A 21,600-nucleotide genomic window follows, 5' to 3' on the forward strand; every position below is an offset into this window, starting at 1 on the left:
CCTGAGCCTGACTTGACCAGGGGGTTACAAATACATTAACAATCTTCAAATGGATTTTAATCGATGATGTGTTGATAATGAATTGAAAGTGGAACTTTTATTTTATTAGTGATAATGAGATGATGCTCATTATTTCATCTATTGTTAACATGGGATTTAATAATTGGTAATTGGATAATATATATGGCTGGTGCTAATTAGATGCGATTAATTGATACCAGATGTATTTAAGAGACTTGCGCAGTGTTTGTCTTGACTAGTCTTTGCGCAAGACGGGTGAGTGCAGGTGTGGGCGCACAGGCTCACCGCTAAAGGACAAACAGATCTGCAGTGTATTTAAAATGTATATTCATATTTACAATAAAAGCGCAATCATAGCTCAGTACAGAAAAAAGACTTACATTTTCAAATTCATATTTTGGCAATCTTCTTGGCTAATGTGTTTTGTGATAATGCATTTAACTTCTTAAAGCTGAAAATAACGACCTATTTAACGTGTATTTAATTATTCATTCAGGATTTATTTTTGAAAGCCAAATTATCAGTCACAATGGCCAATGCAGATGGCATACCAATGGGACTAGCGTCCCTGGACCACCCAAATGGCAGCCTTGCGCACTGTGCCGCAGAGGGACTGTCTGACTTTCAGCGGGGAGCACTAACCCGGGAGTCCCTGAGATCCCCCCGAGGGTCTGTGGTCACCTTTCACAACATCAATTACTCTGTCAAGATCTCTAAAGGCCCAGCCTGCAAACGAGAAGATATAGATAAGCATATCCTCCATAAGCTCAAGTAAGTTTTCAAATCATTAACCTAATCCTTTTATTCTGTATTATTAAATCAAGAACTTAATCTACCTCCTAAACTGAAAGCATTTCTGTGACATGTTAGAGCTGGGCAGACCAAAAATAAAATGGTTACACCTATCGACCAAATGAGTATTAGTTACTCTGAAATTGAAGCAAAACCACATTTTATCAAGAAAGGCATTTGATACTCCAGTATCTGATGTATCCTCTTGAGATTGTCCTAGTCAAACTACTGCACAGAAAAACAGGGTTTAGTCTAAAATGTTTCAGTTGTATTGTAGAAAATTCTGTTAAAGGGAGTGTATTTAAAATGTGTAACTTAGTTTGTTTCTGTATTGGTGACAACCTTTGTTTGAGAATCTATAGTAATGTAGATATCTGTAATGGCACATTTGTCTGCATTTCCAGTTGTGCAGTTACAAATGGGTGTATTGTACAGTAAATTGGGACTCTGAGGACGAAAGCAGATTATAAAAATATCTCATTTCTGATCTGGATTTATTTTTTTGTATTTATTCCAGTGGCATAATGAAGCCAGGGCTGAATGCTATCCTTGGCCCGTCAGGAGGTGGGAAGTCTTCGTAAGTATTGTTTTCATTGTATTGTATTAATCTTTCAGTGCACATAGTCTTGCCTCCGTGGCTGTAGAGTAAACTGACTGCATTTTAATGTCGCACTGCCACTTCCTCCTTGCATAATGATAAGAAAATGTCACCCAGAGAAGCGCTGAAATTCTTCACACCCTGCGAAGCCTTTCTTGATAAGTGTAGAAAACTTAACCCATGTATACCATTGCTGAAGGAACGGTTGAATTCAACTCGCTCTGAATTCAAAAACTGCCTCCCCAATATCACAATGCTAGTGATGCCAGATGGTTTTTCTTGTAAATACTTTGGTGCAGATTCTCACTATCCCAATGTTCAAAACTTCATGCTAATGTCAATGAATGGCTGCAGAATTATCATTTGCTGCAAAAAACTGTGCAACATGAAATGCATATTGTGGTCAGATTTCAGGTAGTCTACAAATCTACGTTGTCCAAAAGTAATTTAACATAACGCAAGCATTGCATTATGTTGTGATAACTTGGCCACATTGCTCAAATGTTAGCTGGCTACAGAGCTGCAAATTCAATTTCATAGCTAAACTATGTTGTAAAAAAAACTCAACACAACACCAATGCAGTGAATCCTAGAAACAACCGATTCTTCCTCAAAAAGGCTTCTGGAAGCTTATGTTAGTGTTTGTATTTACTCTATATACTGGAACATGTCTGATGCTAGTGGTAAACCATACATTTACTTTCTTTGGGATTCTTAATTGACCATATTGATGATAAAGCAATGTTGTCTGCGCTATTATTCCTGCTTCAGGCTGCTGGATGTACTGGCTGGGAGGAAGGACCCTGCTGGTCTGTCTGGTGATGTCCTCATCGATGGAGCCCCACAGCCTGCCAACTTCAAGTGTATTTCAGGATATGTTGTGCAAGTAGGTGAATCTTACAAGTCTAATTTCTCCTTCCTATACCACTAACAATCAAGTGGGAGTAATGAGCCCAAAAGTCTGCCCTTCTTGTCTGATGTAATGTTTTTTTGTTTTCCTCAATTAGGATGACGTTGTCATGGGCAACTTGACTGTCCGGGAAAACCTGCTGTTCTCGGCGGCGCTGCGGCTCCCTACATCTATCAGCTTTAAGGACAAGGAGGAGCGAGTGGCCAACGTCATCTCTGAACTCGGGCTGACCAGAGTGGCTGACTCTAGAGTGAGTATACATCCATCAGTCTTTCATTGCACTTCCTGCAATCCTGTGAATTTGCCAAGTGTGCATAATCCCTCCTTTGCTTATTATTATTATTATTATTATTATTATTATTTGTAGCTTTGAATGCTAGTCACTATGAAACTGAAGGGTATCTAATGCTATCAGTATTCGGGTTACAATAATTCAAGTTTGGTAACCTACATATTAGGTTTTCTTGAATCAACCTAATTCAGAGTGTAACCAGAGCTTTGCTGTTTGTCAAGTAAATTTTACTTGATAATCGGGATATTGCAATTTCTCCAGGTTGGCACACACCTAATCCGAGGCGTCTCTGGAGGAGAGCGGAAACGAACCAGCATTGGAATGGAGCTCATAACGGAGCCCCCCGTCTTATTCCTGGATGAGCCAACCACAGGCCTGGATGCCAGCACATCCAGTGCAGTGCTCATTCTTCTGAGAAGGTACAGGCCATAACAAATGTCCTAGGAGAAAACATGTACTATATTTCTTCTAGAAAGTGAAGCAATTCATTGCTTACTGCTTTCAGTGACTTAAAATTGTTAATCTTGATGCTTGTAATTCAGCAAAACTACTTCTCCAATATGAACTTGAAAGTCCAACCAAATAGATTGTTTTTAAAGTTTGAAATGTGCCATTGGTAAGACAAACTTGTTCCCATTTTGTATAATTGTTCTGTATGGTATACTTGTGCTATAATTGTGCAATATTAACTTTCAGGCTCTCAAGAAGGGGGCGAACAATGATATTGTCCATTCACCAGCCCCGTTCCTCAATATTTAAGCTGTTTGATAGCCTGACTTTACTGGCTGCTGGGAAAATGATGTACCATGGACCTGCCAATGCTGCTCTGGGGTATTTTGGCTCCATTGGTAAGCTAGAACTTTGAACTCATTGAATATGAACTGAATAAAATATCAAGGGAACCATTTCAAAGATATGTAAACTGTAAAATGAGAATCAGTCAATGGAAACCACTTCATTACGCCCTAATAGATGGATTTGTGAGTATTTTCCCACTGAAGTCGGTAAAGATCCAAACTGCAGTCAAAAAACTGGTGAGGGTGATGACCCATGGAGATGAAATTCCCCAAGACAGTTTCTGACAGTTCGTGTAGAAATTCTTTGGTTGTCTTGAATGATCCTGCAGGTGGAGAAGCTAGCTGTGGAGGGCTGGCATGGTTGCATGTGTTGTGGTTGTGAGGCTGGTTGCATTATTGTAAATTTGGAGGTGGCTTTTGGTAGAGAAATTGACGACATCCCTGCGGTCAGCATGCCAGTTGCACGCATCTTCAACTTTAACAATTTGTGGCATTCATGTGACAGAACTGCACGTTAGAGTGGCTCTTATTGTCACCGGTACAAGATGCACCCGTGTAGTGATGCTGTTTAATTGGCTCCTTGTTATGCCACACCTGTTGGGTGGATGGGTTATCTTGGCAAAGGAGAAATGCTCACTAACAGGGATGTCAACAGCTTTGTGTACAATTTTTTAAAAAATGTTTGGGATCGTTCTTTTCAACTCCTGAAACCTGGCACCAACATTTTACCCATTTATATTTTTGTTCTGTTTTTTGTGGCCTAAAATGTAACTATTTCTGACATGGTAAATGGTGAACTTTCTCTTTCAGGTTACATTTGTGAACCACACAATAATCCACCCGATTTCTTTCTGGATGTGATTAATGGGGATTCGACAGCAGTGACCGCAAGTAGAGCAGGCCCTTCCAGAGATGACCAGGACGATGGTAGTGTTCCAAAAGTCGTATGATTCAATATTTTTCACTGAATGCAACTGTTTTTTCCAACCAATGCATCTAACCATGTAATCACAGCAGCCTGACCTGTTTGGAAGCATGTCAATATCCTGATCCGTCTTCCCTTACACTCAATTGTATCAACCTGCAACTAGCATGGAGAAATGGCTCTGAACAGTGGGGACTGATTTAAATGAATTCCTATTTTTGTCAACTAAGCTGATGGGCTGGGTAGGGTCCTTCTATTAATCTAAACCCCTGAATAGTTGTACTGTACCTTCTGTTGGTTTTATGATCATTCTTATGCCCTGAAATGTATAGCATTCAATGCTTTTAATGCATCACTAATAAACATTTTTAAATGGAAAGCAAGATGTAATTCACAGAAATTTACATGTATTATTTCCACACTTAGAAAGCAGAGGGGAAGGCAACTTGAAAACTGTGGTGGATACACTCAGTGAGAAATACGTGGCCTCAACCCAATATCAGTCTGTACAAGATGCACTGAGGAATATCGAACACCGCAGAGGAACTAATAGAAATGGAAGGAATATGGAGTCGATCACTTATGCCACCTCATTCTTTACCCAGCTTTACTGGGTGACCAAGCGCACCATTAAGAACCTCATTCGGAACCCTCAGGCTTCAGTTGGGCAGGTATGAACTCCACAGTAGTCTGGGATGTGTGAATCTAAGGTTCATGGGCTGTAAATTGCTTCAGGTTACATCCTGAAATGATATTCAATAAAATCCATTGGTTACTTCAGGTTTGCTGGTTAGGTTTACCAAAAGTCAATTCGGCAAACCTTTTTCAGTGTTCCTCTAATGTGTAAAGGCACCTTGCATTAGAATTGTCATTCATTGTTTTGTTCTACAGGTTTTGGTAAACCTTATAGTGGGTCTATTTGCTGGTGTGATCTTCTTTGGAGCCAAACTAGACTCCACTGGAATTCAGAACAGGTAAAATGCTCAACTTTTGACCAGCTGTGCTGTCAGCTGGCTGCAGGTGGCATGGCCTGTGTGTGACCTTTTCCTCTTTGTATTAAACTAAAATGCAACCAGACTACAAGCTCAAGCAGTGAACCTTCCTGTTCACTATTGGCAGTCTTGCTTGAGCCGAGTTTGCTTATTTAGCTTTTTTTTTTTTTTTTTTTTTTTTTTAAACGGTTGAACTGACTTGAAGACACTTGCGAGTCAGTTTTGTTTCTTTTCACATAAGCTACATTTATGCCAAGGGAAGTCAAGACCAGCCTGGACTGTGCTACAACACATCTGGCTATTGATCTCTTTAACGCGTCTGAAAGCATACTGTTTACTTCAGTACGAAGGCATGGCATCCCACTACTTTTGAATTTGTAATGTTCGTGGAACAGCTTAGACTGACTAAGCTTTGTCCTTTTTATTTTTGGCCATACATTTTCCAAATAACCTGTACATGGAAATTTATTTCAGGGTGGGTGCCTTATTCTTTGTGACCACCAATCAGTGTTTCTCCAGTGTTGCAGCAATTGAGGCTTTCATTAAAGAGAAGAAATTGTTCATGTAAGTAAAGAATGCTACATTTTACAATTGTGGTATGAAATGCTGGACAAAGCATATATTTAAAGAAGTGTCTCTTTAGTCTGCAAAGGTGGTTTAATGACACTATATACTGCAAATATAAAATGTATATTGGTCTGAACCTATGGTGGCTCTTTGAGGGCATTTGGTGGGGGGGAATAAACTTAAATAGCCCCTCTGGTTATCTCGTGATCATGACCTAACATCCCGTTGTCATGATCGCCATCGGAGAAAATGGATGTTGTCATTTTCATGAGACAACACTGAAGCTGGGCCAGTGCTGTGTCAAACATTTGTTTTATGCCTTTCAATAATTTGAAGGACTACACATCAGTGTGCGCCACCTTAGACGTCAACTTGTCAGACTTGGACTTTACACACACAAACAAAGTAACCAAGAAGTTGTGTTGTAATGAAGCTCGTTACAATTTTCGGATCAATGTATAGGCTACCCACTGGACTAAAATTTGCGTAATGCATTAAACTTCTGTGAAGTTTATTCTCTCCGTACCTCGCTTGTCTCTTCTAAGTGTATTCTGGTTTCCTTCCACTTCCACCCAGTCCAAAGACGTGCGGTTCAGGTTAATTGGTCACTCAAAATTGTCCAGTGTCGGAGTGTGTCCAAGGTCCGGACCACCGCGCACTGGTCTTAAATCGAACTGAATGAATGCGCCTGGCATTTTTGTTTTTAGGAGTTGTCAAGAAAACTATCCAAACTACAATCCTAAACATGTTCATATTGGCATATTCTACGTATGCCTATTTGTAAATTGGTTCATTCTGCATAACAAACGCGTTACAAGTGACATAACCCCTCAGTACAGCATTAAGCCACAGCTGTAGAAAGGCTCTGGTGTAGCAAACGCGTGCCTCAAATCCCGAGTGGGGAGTTAATTAATTTAATGAGGTCCTGACCACATTGGCGGAGTTGTCAGTTGTCTGAATCATGTCTGGTCCCTTTTGATATGCATGAAATTTTGTATGGTTTTATGCAGATTTCACCATTACAAATGTGGACTGAGACCGCTACTGTATGTTTTTCACTATGATTAAATGCACCTCACATTTGCAAGTTATAATTTGTGTTCACTCCCTCTAGTCCCCATGCAGTTCAATGTTTAATTTAATACATTTAAAGCCCCTGTGTTGCCAGTTAAGGGGTGGCCACTCCTTTGTAGTCCTTAAATTATTGAAAGGCATAAAACCTATTTGTTTGCATTAGCCTTGTTGAAAATAAAACAATGTGCTGACGCAGCACTGCACTAGTCTTGGCATTGGCATTGTCTCCTGAAAATGACAACACTTCAGTTTTCTCTGATAGCAAGAGATAACATTGTCATGATCCTGAGATAACCAGAGGGGTTCCCCCCCATGTCCTCCAAGCCACTCTGATGCATTTCAGATTTGGGTTCTACAGTGTGTATAAATGGTTTGGTTTTCTGGGGAGAACCTGACTAACTATTTTGAATTAATTTTCCCGTTTTGTCTTTAAACCCTAGTCACCAGTACACCAGTGGGTACTACAGGCTATCGGCCTATTTCTTTTCAATACTACTAGGAGACCTGATTCCAATGCGGACTGTGCCTGGACTAGTTTTATCCTTAATCACATACTGGATGATGGGTGAGTGCCTAAATGGTCAGAATAATATTGGCTTTCATTTTAGTGACTGTAGTACTGCTTTAATTAAATTAAAAAGCCATGAAGCTTTATATCTGTGGCGGTTATATTCATTAATCACGAAAGCTTAATCATGAATCACATTATAATCTCTGAAACGTATGCAAACCAAACAAGCCATTTCTTCTTGCTGGTAGAAGAGGATCAAGGTCTGACTTGAAATGTATAAATACTCGTATGAAATACCCCTTCATTTTAAACCTGTAGTCTATTTGTTCTAGCTGTGCATTCTTCTGTAGATTCTCGTGTTACACATTAGTGATGTCTTCTCTTCAGGAAAGTCATATTTTTCATTAAATAAAGGACTTCAGGTTAAATAGATTCACTCTAAGCAGAGTGATATGGAAAGATTACCCGATTCTCAGATTAGTTATACTACCAAACTGTAGGGTTGAAAATTATAAAAAAAAAAAAACCTATACTTTCCTTGTACCCCAAATGAACGGCAAACGGCCAGCCACTACTTCCCCACTGCATTGACCAAGTGTGAGAAATAAATGGAAGCCAAATCTTCACGGCATTCTATAGTAATTAGATTATTTTGGGAAGAGGGGGGAGAAAGTTCTAGAGCAATGTTTTGCCGTTGAATAATTATGCAGCTGTTACAACCACTTGTATTTGGGTATGACATTTTAAAAAGCTTAATTTCTATAGTTTTAAAAATTGTTCTACACTTTAATTTTTGCCTGGTGTCCTTTTATTTTAAAATCTGCCTTTCCCAAAGAGAACTAGAGGACCTAAGAACTTGGATTGCAAATGAGAGGAGGCCATTCAACCCATCCTGCTTGTTTGTCCATTGATTACAAATTGATCCAATGATCACGTCTGAATGTTCCCAAATTGTCAGTTTCAACCACATCGCTGGGGACTTCGTTCCAGATTGTAACAACTGTGTGAGGGTGTCTTCGGTCTTGAATACCTTCTTAAGCCCAATTTCTATTTGTCTATGTGTCCCTGCAGATCTGGAAATGCTCTGCTGAATCATGAAAGGCATTGACCACAAGTCCCCATGTAGTCTCCTCTGTTCCAGGGTGAAAAGGTTCAGTTCCCTGAGTCTCTCAGTAGGACATTCCCTTCAAACCTGGAATAAGTCTGGTTGCTTGCCTCTGAACTGCCTTTAGAGCAGTGAAATCTTTCTTGAAGTGTGGAGCCCAGAACTGTCCACAGTATTCCAGATGAGGCCCTAAATAGTCCATTGTACTCACTTAACATTACTGCCCTGGTTTTAAACCCTACACTGCATTACTACTTCCAGTTCTATTCCTCCCATAGTGAAATAATAGCGGACATTTTTATAGTCTGAGTGTTATGTAATTGTAGCGTAAGGTAAACTTATACATTCCAATTAAAGAAGTGAATTTATAGTATCACCTTATCAAGAATCCTGGAATCTTGTAGAACTCGATTTCTGTAATAATTGGACGCAGACACCAATTCCAAAGATATAAATTGTCAAATTTATTCAAAACAAAGACTAAATGTAGCACTACGCTAATTATACAAAAGGGAAAAACTAATTAAAATTCCACTCTAGATCAACAAATCAAAGACTAATCACTTCCGTGACCAAATCAAAGACCATGGGATCGCATATGATATCACACAAATCGTTAAACAAAAAAGGTTATAAACACATTGACTACAATACCAGTTAGTAAGACGAAGGTGAGTCTCTCATTAGTATTGTTAGTCAGACATTAAATAACTACGCAGGTTAGTATTTAATGTCAGGTAACTTCTCGTTATATATATATCAGTCTCATTTACGTTTAGGTGCCGAGAAAGATCCTATCATTACTTGTTACCACGATTTCCCTTAACTGATTATTATTCAATAATTAAGGATAGGCAGGGCCACCAATAATCTAATGTCTATTAACTTGTGTCAATTTCACACTAAACCGTTAAACAGGAATGAGAAGATATTTCTCGGCGTTGACAGATTTTATTTCTAAAATTATCAACAAAACAGTTTAATGCAACACACATTTATATTTAAGAAAGCTAAATGATATTACACATTCTAGAGTTATGAATCACAGATTAACATTTCTAATTGATTTCTCAAATGTCATGAATGATAAACTCCAAACTGTTAAACTTATCTGAACTTCGTTGCAGAGAGGCCTCTCTGTCTTCGGGCTCAGATAACAGCACACGACACGAGGTCCGTGTGGTTTGGAACAAAGGCAGTCCGGTTCGGCTTTGTCCAAGAACTTCCACTCAGTCGATGCACCTGGAAGTTGGGGTTTCGCGAATGTAGAGTCTTTTCCAAACAGATTTTCCACTGGTTTGAAGGCTCCAAGGTTGTGCACAAAATCTTCTTTGTAAGCAGGGTTTCCACCGTAGTTACTTGAAGACAAAGTCTTTGAGGAAAGCAGGGCCCTGTTCGTTCCAAGGGTCGAGTTTCTTAAGACTCAAATAGCTATTTAAATGACTGACACTTTCGTATACAGTCGACTTAGTCAATTGTCCAGCTGTAAAACTCCACTGATCAGGTGGGCACAGGCGGGCAGCGCAGTCTGTAAAGTTCTTTATTTAATAAAGTCCTTTAAAAGAATTCTTCGTACGGCTCAATCTCCTTCTCCCAGTTTAACTCTTCTGTTGCCGGCAAAGACTTAGTTGGTTTCTGGTTCCGGTTCTGGCAACAGAGCTACAGGTTGAGCTGAGAGAGAGAGAGAGAGAGAGAGGCCGTGCGCTGTTCCTTATAGTCTGTCAGATCAATAGGTGATTGGTTCCTGAGTTCTTGATTGGATTTTGGTTTCAGCCCCCAGTGTCCTATTGGAGGGGGGCTTGATTTATGACTGATGTCAATCCATGCCATCTTTTGGAAATGCCGGTTGGCCTGGGTTCGTAGCTCTATGTTGGGATTTCGGCTCTCGTCCACTTCAAAGAGTTTATCACCTACAGGCCCCTTTCTCCAGACATTTCATAGCAGGATTCCAACCTATTTGGCCTCTTCTCGGTGCCATCCTCCCCAAAACTGTCCCTTTGATGCAAACCAGTTCCAAGCTGATGAGCTAAGGAAATCTGATAACTTTGGGGGGGGGGGGGGGGAAGAGGTCTTCTTTAGATCAGTGCTTCAGCTCAGAGCCCAAATGCTCTTATCAAAATACACCCAACATAACGCTACATAATGTATGCAAACCCTCACATAGTACACTTAACAGTAATGGTTTTGTCTTTGCTCTGACTGCCCTCTAGTTGAGGTTGACGGTGGCAGCCACATATGACTATGGCGATTGAAAGACTAATTGATCAGGGATAAGAGTGCTCTGCATAGCTGATGAGGGCACGTGCAGACTTCTCTGAGAACGGGACTTGACGCTGGTCGTGGTCTTGGCAGTAGAGCTTGCTGATATACTGATGAGGTCAATGGAGGTAGAAAGGTAGCATATGGATAGTTAATGCTACATTCAGACAGACAAATTCCCCTCTGCCACAGCAAACTAATACTTCAGCCAACTTTGCAATGGACAGCCCCAATACATGCAGATATTGTGGCATTTTACACAGATGTGGAAAACACTGCCCAGCCTATGCTGAAAATGTGCAAATCCTGTGCCACCGCTAATAATTTTGCAAGGGTTTGCATGAAGAGCAGAAGATGAGGGTAAAGTACACTCCGTTGACTTAAATGCAGATCAAGAAACCGCACTGAGAATATTTATACTAATTGAGGTGGGGGGGGGGGCAACAATGCCAGCTAGACTCGGGGGGGGGGGGGCCACATGTAATGTTATGAGCCTTAAAGACAAAATGAGACTTGCGCCCAAAGACAAACTCGCACAGAGTAATGCCAAGCTGAAACTGTATTCAGGCCAGTTGATGACCTCGTTAGGTCTGTTTGTGATGGAGTGTATTGTGCGTGGCCAGAAGCACACCCTTAAATTTGAAATCGTTGAGGCTAGCCAACTGCCATTCCTGTCAGGGTCAACATGCAAGAACCTTGGGCTTCTTAACATCATAGAGAAGGTTCAAGCTAGGCCTTTGAGCAAGGAGACGCTTCTAGGCAAATACCAAGATGTCTTCAATGAGACACCGGTTGAGTCTTCCTGGCGAAGTCCACTTTGAGTTGGACCAGGCAATCCAGCCAGTCCAGTGTGTGCCCCGCAATGTACCTGTGGACATGAAAGCAGCTGTGAAGGCTCAGCTTGACCAATACGAAGCAGATGGCCACATGATATCTGATATCACCGAGCCTATGGACTAGATTAGTAATATGGTTATTGTCAAGAAACCAGGAAAGCTACAGATATGCAGTGATCCTAAATAACTCAATCAAGCTCTGCGGTGTTCACATTACATTATGCGCATGTTAGAAGATGTACGTTACAAGCTCCCAAAGGCCCGAGTCTTCACACTCATGGACACCAGAGACCCCTTTCTGCAGTGTAAGCTTGACGGGCCCAGCAGCTACATGACCACCTTTTGGACACCATGGGGCAGGAAGAGATGGTTGAAGCTCCCATTTGGGGTCTCTGGCTCCAAAGGTGTATCAGCGGAAACCGCATGAGCTGCTGGTGGAGCTCGGTGGCGTGAAACCCATAGCCAATGACATCCTTGTAGTGGGCTGTGAAGACCGTGATGAGGATGTGATCACAACTCCAAGCTGCTAGCCCTGATGGACAGGTGTAGACTGCTCAAGCTAAGGCTGAGCATAAACAAGCTACAGTACAAAATGCCAGATGTCGGCTTTCACGGGCACATCTTATCCTCCGACGGATTGAAAGCGGATCCAGAAAAAGTGGAGGGGACACATCCAATACAGACTACATCTGATGTGAAGACAGTACAGTGCTTCATTGGATTTGTCAACTACCTGGCAAAGTTCATGCCATGGCTCTGAGGTGAGCCACTTAGGAGGTTCATGGACAAGGATGTTATGTGGCATTGGTTCCCAAAACACGCTTTATTTCCCTTACAGCAGCATCAACTGGTCACACGGACACCTGTCCTACGATACTATGATGTGTCCAAACTGGTCATAATCCAGAGTGATTCGAGCCAGTGTGGGCTGGGCTGGGCTGTTGCCTCATGCAGGAGGGTCAGCCTGTGGCATTCGCCTCTAGGGCAATCACTCCTACAGAGCAGAGCTACACCCAAATAGAGAAGGAGTGCCTTAGCATTGTTTGCATGTCAATGCTTTCACCACTACCTCTATGGGCCTGACCACATCGGCGCAGAGACTGATCACAAGCCCCTTATTGGTATATTCAACAGACCTCTCCTGATGCCTACAGAGCATGCTACTGGCCCTCCATAGCTACAACCTCAAGGTAGTGTATAAGCCAGGGCCAGAGATGTACGTGAGTGACTCACTCGGCAGGGCCACGGCATCAGACACGCACACGCGCTCCATGTATGAACAACACATAGTGTGCAGCTTACAAAATGAGCAAGTGGATATTAAGCACATCAACCAGGTGGACTACTTCAATGTTACAGACCAGCGTTTTGCGCAAATCAGACTGCACACTGATGGGGATGAACACCTGCAGGCACTGAGGCTGATGATTCTTTGCAGTCAGGCCAGCCCATCAGAAGCAACTGCTCTAGTTGTTGGAGAATATTTGCCGGTCAGATTAAATTGTTAAAAATGGGGTTCTATTCAAAGGTCAAAGTCATTCCCCGGTCCCTGCGCACTGAGACGCTGGTCACATTGGGGGTGAGGCCTGTTACAGACCAGCACGAGGACACATTGTATTGGCCAGGAATGCAGAGTGAAATCAAAGACTGTCAGCAAATGCACAATCTGCAATGAATATGCCATTTTGAGCAGCAGAGCGAAATGTGCCCCTGGCAGATCGTTACTCTGGATCTCTTTCAGCACAGTGGCAAAGACTTTCTCTTGTTAGTTGGTCATTATTCTGACTTCTGGGAGATTTTGACCTTCTTACTGACCTCTCAGCTGAGACTGATCAAACGTTGCAAAGCTCAGTGTGCTCACTATGGCTGGAAATTTGAGCATGTCACCTCCTCACCATGGCATCTGAAAGCTAATGGGAAGGCCGAGTCGGCAATCAAAATCTCGAAAAACCTCTGCAAGAAAGCTTGGAGAGGGCATGGATGCATGGAAAGCTGTCTTTACAGTGTCGCAATGCCCCAACGGAAGGCATGGACAGCAGCCCAACCCAGCGTCTCATGGCACGGCGCTTAAAAGCAACTCTGCTGGTGGCCAACATTGTCTTGGAACCCTGTGTGGGGACAGGTGGGCTGGAAAAGCTTTGTCACAGGAAACCGGTGTCCACGTTCATCTATGACAAGTCGGCAAAGGACTTGCCCGAGCTCAAAATGGGTGAAGCGGTGCGGATGAAGCCACTGCCTGGGGACCGAACGAGTCTCTGGAGGCTCGGATCAAGTGTGTAGAAAGTTGGACCACGCTCATACTTGGTCAAAGTGCATGAATCGCTGTACCGTCGTACCTGGAGGTCAATCCTGTTTGTGGAGCCAGCACCTACACGGAACCCCGACGCTCTAAAGGGGTACATGGCAATGGAGGGACACCCAACAAGTCCGGTAGGGTCTGATCCACTGGGTGAAGAGCCAGGGTACAGCAGGGCAGCTGCTCCCTCGCCCGTCAACACTCCCTTCAGACAGTCAGAGGACACACCTGTGTGTGTTCCCCCTGTCATCATCTAATAGCCTCCCGTTTTCTCATGCCATGGATGGCTGTCACGGTGGGGAGGGGGAAGTGAGATTCCGTTGCATAAAAAAAGCACTTCTTGTAGGACTTACTTTTTGTATTTTATTGCTAGGTTGTTTTGGTAGTGAATGAGCAATTGCTATTTTAATGTTCTAAAAGGGAAGATCTTATGTGTGTAAGATGGCACATTGATGCCATCTGGAGGTTAATTGTTCAGTACTGTCGCACTAATGGTATTTTAGTGTGTGCTCGTGTTACCCGGCTGTATAACCCCGGATGTTGTTATCCGCAGATGCAGAGATGCTCAACATAACTTATTTGCACAAGAACCGTTTCATCATTTAACATATAAACAACAGGCACAGTTAACATTGGCACTGTGCTGTAATGGGTCACCGTGATGTCGTTGCAGTCTTTGTTTCGCTGTAATATCATGATACCTCTAATTTTTTAAAGTTTTTATTCAATAAATGAATCATTTCAATGTTAATGCTTTGCAGGCTTCCAAAGACTCCCTGGTAATTTCTTCTTCTTCATGTTCACGGTGATTATGGTATCCTACTCGGCGACTTCATTGGCTCTTGCAGTCGGCACTGGAATGGATAGTGTTGCTGTAGCAAACCTTATCCTTTCCATGTGCTTTATTTTCATGGTGGTGAGTATAAAAAGCAGTGTCCACACCTTTAGCACTCCAGAATACTCCAAAACAGTATGAAATTTCCAGAATGTTAACCTGAAAGGCTATCGGTCAGCCAGTTCTTGCAAATCTTTTTAAGCATTACTTAAACTGCTTCATTAAGTGCATTTATGAAGGGAAGCTGAGATTAATGTGTAATGTACATATTTTGTAGATCTTCTCTGGTTTGCTGGTAAATCTGAACTCTGTCCCGGCTTGGATCAGCTGGCTCAAATACTTCAGTATACCAAGATATGGAATGACTGTAAGAGGATCCTTTTTTTTTCTTTACAGGATATGAAATCTGAAGCAAATATGAATGTTCTTTGAACAAATCACTAAAACTAGTCTCTAGTTACATCATTTTATTTCTGAAAGGACAAGGCAATGCCAGAGATCAATGGCCTTTCTTGGGTCTTTAACTTTTTTTTTTTTTTTTAATACAGGCACTGGAAGTGAATGAATTGAGAGGCTTGTATTTCTGTGTCAAATCAGATGAAAGTCCAAGCTTTCAAACTGCAATGGTTAACTGTTCAGACAACATAAAACCACATGGCGGAGTGTGAGTATTTTGAATTATGGAATCTGAATTTGATTGTGAACTATATTATAAAATCTAAATACTTTGACTTCCCGAATCTTCCCAGCTAGAAAATAAGCCTTCATAGATTTGTTGTTCTACACCATTAAACCAGAGGCTTTTTTAACAAATCTTTAATCTGTGTTTTAGGAGAACTGAGTGAATGCTTAAAACATTAATTTCTGGTTCTATGAACATCTTAAATGAGCTGCATGTTTTTACTATAATTTAAAGGCATAATTCATACTTTCTTGACAGGTGTTATGGTGAAGTTTATCTCTGTGGACAAGGGATTGGCTATGATAACTGGGCAATGTGGGAAAACATTGTTGCTTTGGCCTGTATGACCGTCATCTGCTTCGGTATTGCTTACGTAAAGCTCCATACAATGAGGAAGTTCACATAGCCTTTTGTATAAGACTTAATGCTGCATCAGGGATGTACCATACTCCCTGTCCTGTAAAGATTTCTTCCACAATCGTTGTGACCCACTCTGTGAAGGCAATTGGCCTGTTCTTGCCCAGAATTCTGATTTTGAATAACTTACTGAGAATGAAGTGACTTAACCACCTTTATCAAAGAATGAGGAGTATAAATGTTAGGCCACCCTGAACATATGCTGAAATTGGTAATTTGTAAGGTTTAAGAATTTATTTGCTGTGTAAGGAGCAAAGTGAGCAAATTCTGCTCTTTAGTCAATCAGGTTTATGTATGCTTTTTCTTTAAGTGGTCTGAATTTACCATGTTTAATGTGCTTTTTAGATTTTAAGTGATTCTTGTCAAATAAGGTTTCCTCTTTTACATTAATTTTACAATATGGTTTTGGAAGATTTAAACTGACATCCTTAACAATTTTAAGTTTCGATTAAACTATTAAATAAATTGTATTGCTTACTGTTTATGCAGTCAACTTAAAATATGGGCTCCTGCTAAAACATGGTTGGGTGTTTTGGTTTTAGCCCTACCTTTCTATAGAATAACTTGAGTGCCAAGTACATATCAGGGTTGTGGATTTTAGCAATTTTTGAATGCCATCCATAAATTATTGGGAAGATTCCTGCACGACAAGCTCCAAGAGCATTTGTTGGCTATATGAACTATGCTTATACCACAGAAGTGACATTTCATTACTACAAAGTCTGCACCAGAACTATACATAAGTTTACTATTCTTGGATTCAGTTGGTCCTCCGACCAAAACTACACAAGTTGAATCGATTTTCACTTTTGGTTTGAAATTCCCATTAGTTTTACACTAAATACAACCATGCAACCCTTTCAGTATTATGGAGTTATAGTTCGTAGAAGGGAAACCAATTAATTTAGCCCTAATCTATGGATTTGTCAGCATTAGCCCACTGATATGATGCTGTACTGCAGTCAAAACTCTGGTGAGGAGGACAAGCATGCAGATGAGTATCCCTGAGTATAACTGCAGAAAAGGGTGAGCACACTCCTTCAAGAGAACCCAAGAGCTAGAAATAACCAATGCATTCCAACTGCTGGACACTGGGTTGGATAGTGATGGCTCTGAGGCTGATGGCAGGGCAGTTGAGCACCACAGCATCTTGTCTCTTTGGTGCTCAGGTTGCAGATCTCCCTAAACTAGTAGATGGGCTACTGGCCAAAGCTGGAGGAAATCCACTGGTCATGGTCCACCTTGGAACCAATGACCTGAGAAAGTGTAGGCCAGAGGTTCTGCAAGACAAATTTAAAGAGTTTTAGGTTCTGCTCTTTCATTTCTCACCCAAGGTCATTTTCTCCAAAATACGATCGGTACCATGTGGCAGGCCAGGGAGACCGGCAGAGATTAGAAAGTTTAAGCACATGTTTTAAATGCCGGTGTAGGGATTTTCTTCTGGCATAGAAGGGTCCTGTACAAACTGTACAGTCTACATCTAAATGGAACAGGGGCTAATGCATTGGGAGAGCATATGTGCAGAGTAGTAGTAGAGAATCTTTTAAACTAGGGACGAGGGGGGCAGGGAGCTCTGACAATGGGACATGTTCTACTAAGGAAAGAAAACAAAGGGAAACTGCTCGTAGGAAAGTCCTGAAGTGTTTGTACCTCAATGCCAGGAGTATAAGGAACAAGATGTTAACAAATCACCTTGTTCAGATGGTATATTTCCAGCAGTACTTTGAGGGGAAATTATTTATCGGCCATTAATGACAATATTCCAATTGACACTTGACACTGAACAGGGGCCAGCTTTCCTCTGCCTGCCCTCTGACAGCAGGTCGGGACCGTGGGGCACCTCCTCTACTCCCCCTTTGTACCTGGACGTCACTTTGGTCAGTCTCGGTCATCTTTCCCTGGTGCTGTGCCCTGGCTGCCTGCCTGTGGTCCTGGGACTCCAACTGCCCTCCTGTTTTGTCTTGTTTGTTTCATTAGTTATAGGTGTAGGTTAGGGATCTGTGACCACATTTAGTTTAGGCTCAGCAAGGAGCTAGGGCTTTGTAGGTCTCTGTTTTGTGCACTGTAAATAAACCTGTACTTCCCTCACCCCACTTCCCTGCCTTTGAGTTGCTGTTTCTGAGAGACACCCCACCGGCATCGTGTCCCCTGACCCCCACCCGGTGCCTCACGTTATTATTCTTGTTGTAACCAAGGTACATTCAATGTCAATATCAATGAATCGCCAGTTAGCATAATTTAAGGGGTCTGGAATGGGCAGTGTTGGTCCGTTGTTTGGGCTCAATTATTTATAAAACACTTCAGTTCAAAATATATAATGCTCTTTTAATGTTTTTAAAATATAGTGCATACAGGGTTAAACCCCACCACTGAAGACCTTGGCCTTCAATTTTCACATCACAAACTGAGACTTGCATTTAATAATCTTTAATATATTTGTATCAATAATTAGCAGCTGTTAAGAACTTCAAGGACAGAAAGTGCACCAAAAATTGTAGTATCATTAGGTTTTTGAAATTACAACTAATTGCAAATGACAGCACAAAAAGCATTTGGTGAAATAATGACGACACGCATCGAAACTTGACAAGAGAATGTCGGAGGGGATGAAAGACTGTGGAATGTGGTTGTTGAGCACATGAACCCTATACCTGTTATGGATGCATTTCACATCCGAACGCAGATGAAGGGCATGACATATTCATGTTTTGCTCCTGTGCCATTCATATATTGCCAAACACCACCCCCTGCTGTAATGTATATGAAGAACTTTTCTTGGGCTGTATTAAGAGTCAGACAGAGATCTGTTTAAAAGGGGAGGTCATTTGTTTTACAAATGGTTTACAATGTATAGTTTTATGTATAGATTTTGATATTCCTGGTTTTCATCCTGACTTCCAGCGCTGCCAATATATCCTTTGTAAAAGAGCTCATTGAACTTCAACACAATGAGAGATTTAGTAATACACTTTCAAGATAATAGGAGTAACAAACACTGCAATTCTGCAACAAAAAGTCCACCAAACATGTCTGTACACTATCATTAAGGCCTACCAAAAATGATTTGTTTAAATGGTAGGGAACCCTGAACATATGCTGAAATACTTGATAAAACTGTATGGCGTATGGCCTACTTTGCTCATGAAGGAGCTGAGGAAGCAAATTCTACACTATTTGGTCAATAACCACGATCATGTCTGTACATAGATTAAGCTTTCATGTTAGTTGTCTGCATTTACCATAGGAAGCTAAAATATACTATGCTTTATGTGTATGTTGATTCTGTATATCATACAAGAGGTTTCCTATTTTTGTATGATATTGTCAATTAAACCATTAGAGTCATGTCAAATATTGGAAAGTTTAAAGTGCAGAATAAGTAACTACCAATTGCCTTTTCTTCATAAACATGTTAACTAACACACAACATACTTGCCCTGAACTTGCATTTCAGATTACATTTAATACATAACTTAGTAGTTTGTGTTGCATTAAAATAATGCAAATGTTTGGCACTAAAAGTTAGGTCCATAAATATTTGGACAGTGACAATTGTCATCATTTTGGCTCTGTATGCCACCACAATGGATTTGAAAGGAAACAATCAAGATGTGCTGTAAGTGTAGACTTTCAACTTTAATTTGAAGGTATTACTTCCAAATTGGGTAAACAGTGTAGGAATTACACCAATTTGTATATGTAGTGCCTGCAATTTTAGGGGATTGAGGCGTTTTGCCTTAGAAATCAAAACAAACCAATCGGAGAGATAGCAAAAACATTAGGTGTGGACAAATCAACTATTGGGTACATTCTTAAAAAGAAATAATGCCCTCTTGAGCTCAGGAACACCAAAAGGCCCGGAAGACCACGGAAAACAACTTTGGTGGGTGACAGAAGAATTCTTTCCCTGGTGAAGAAAAACCCCTTCACAACAGTTGACCAGATCAAGAACACCCTCCAGGAGGTAGGTGTATCTGTGTCAAAGTCAACCATCAAGAGAAGACTTCACCAGGGTAAATACAGAGGCTTTACCACAAGACGTAAACAGGAAACGGGAAGACCAGATTAGAGTTTGCCAAAAAACATCTCAAGAACCCTGTACAGTTCTGGAACAACATCCTATGGACAGATGAGACAAAGATCAACTTGTACCAGAGTGATGGGAAGAGAAGAGTATGGAAAAGGGAAGGAACTGCTCATGATCTGAAGCATAACACCTCATCTGTGAAGCATGTTATGACATGGGCGTGTATGACTGCCAAGGGAACTGGTTCCCTTGTATTTATTGATGATGGGACTGCTGACGAAAGCAGTGAAGTGTTTAGGGCTATATTATCTGCTCAGATTCAGCCAAATGCTTCAAAACTCATTGGACGGTGATTCACAGTGCAGATGGACAATGATCCAAAGCACACTGCGAAAGCAACCCAAGACTTTGTTAAGGTGAAAAAGTGGAATATTCTGCAATGGCCAAGTCAATCACCGGACCTGAATCCAATTGAGCATGCATTTCACTTGCTGAAGGCAAATCGCCCAAAGAACAAGCAGGAACTAAAGACAGCCACAGTACAGCGGCTGCTGGTTGCGCATGGGAAGCCTGCTCCTGTGTTAGGCTTTGAGCTCAAGACTTAACCTCTTGCTGCCTTGCTTTGTGTACTTTTTGTATTGAACCAGTAGGGCTTGGTGACCCACTCCTGGTTGTGCTAGTAGAGCAAGAAGGGCCCTGCTCCTGTAGCTGGTTGACAAAAGTTTGGTCTTGGTGTCTCGCCTAAGTGTGGTCAGTTCAGTAGAAATCGGTCTCCCGACAAAGAGGAAGTTCCTGTGTGTGCGTCACATACAAAAAGGAAACAGGAGGGGGACTGTTTGAGTAACACACACAGGGGCCTATAGGCAGCTTTGATACAATACTGGTTTTGACAGGTATCCACAATGACTAGCGTAGCCCCTCCCCCTTTCCGAAGTACTTCCTTTCTCAGATAACCGTGGTTGCTCATGTGAAGCACGTATACCGGGGGCAAATTGTCCTAGGGACGAATTGGCATCAACTCAACACCACCACCAGGCTAGATCATAGATTCATTTTTTGTCCCACCCTTGACAATGTTTAAGGCTAGTTAGAAATAATACAAGGATGAAAAGATTGTGCCAAAAATTAAAAGGAAATAACTATAAAAGTAAATAAAAAGATGCATAGATAAATTCAATTTATTTCTAGAGTCTAGATCAGGTGTATTCAATAGGCGGACCGAGGGCCAAATCCGGACCACCACATGCTTTTGAATGGATCACAAGAATAATTTTAATTAACTTATTGTCATGATTGTTTTTGTTTTTTAAATGTATTGTAATGGAGGTTTATTGCACTCAGTGCTTGTTATTGTGTGGAACCTGGTAGCAGCCCTTACTGATTATTAGCCAATAGGATGTTGCGCATTAATATGTGATGTCCTATATAGAGCTTGTGTTCCCGTTAGTTAGTTTGTTAGTTGATTGCTGATTTCATGGATTTAATGGAGATTATGAGCTATGTTTTTTGACTTCGAAATGACTCAGAATCACTCAATTCAGGTCTCCAATTTTCAAAATCTTTTGGGGGAGGACCTCCAGACCCCCGGCCCTGAATTCCTCAATCCTCTTTGCCCTCATTTTGCAACATTAATTTTGAACAGTGTACAGTGATAAAGGGAAGTG

At 41.4% G+C, this 21,600-nt stretch overlaps 1 protein-coding gene across 1 annotated transcript; it reads left to right on the forward strand.

The window, feature by feature from the left end:
- Positions 1-272: 272 nt before the first annotated feature.
- LOC136716077 (broad substrate specificity ATP-binding cassette transporter ABCG2) lies at positions 273-16,377 on the forward strand. Its single transcript, XM_066693562.1, has 15 exons — positions 273-792; positions 1,331-1,390; positions 2,183-2,297; positions 2,419-2,571; positions 2,875-3,032; positions 3,310-3,461; positions 4,221-4,337; positions 4,762-5,006; positions 5,227-5,309; positions 5,802-5,891; positions 7,409-7,533; positions 14,737-14,891; positions 15,088-15,177; positions 15,359-15,474; positions 15,751-16,377. Exons 1-15 carry the CDS (start codon positions 551-553, stop codon positions 15,896-15,898), a joined length of 2,049 nt encoding a protein of 682 aa, XP_066549659.1. The 5' UTR covers positions 273-550; the 3' UTR covers positions 15,899-16,377.
- Positions 16,378-21,600: the final 5,223 nt, after the last annotated feature.

Source organism: Amia ocellicauda, chromosome 20 (genome assembly GCF_036373705.1).
Source record: "Amia ocellicauda isolate fAmiCal2 chromosome 20, fAmiCal2.hap1, whole genome shotgun sequence".
Taxonomy (NCBI): Eukaryota; Metazoa; Chordata; class Actinopteri; order Amiiformes; family Amiidae; genus Amia; species Amia ocellicauda.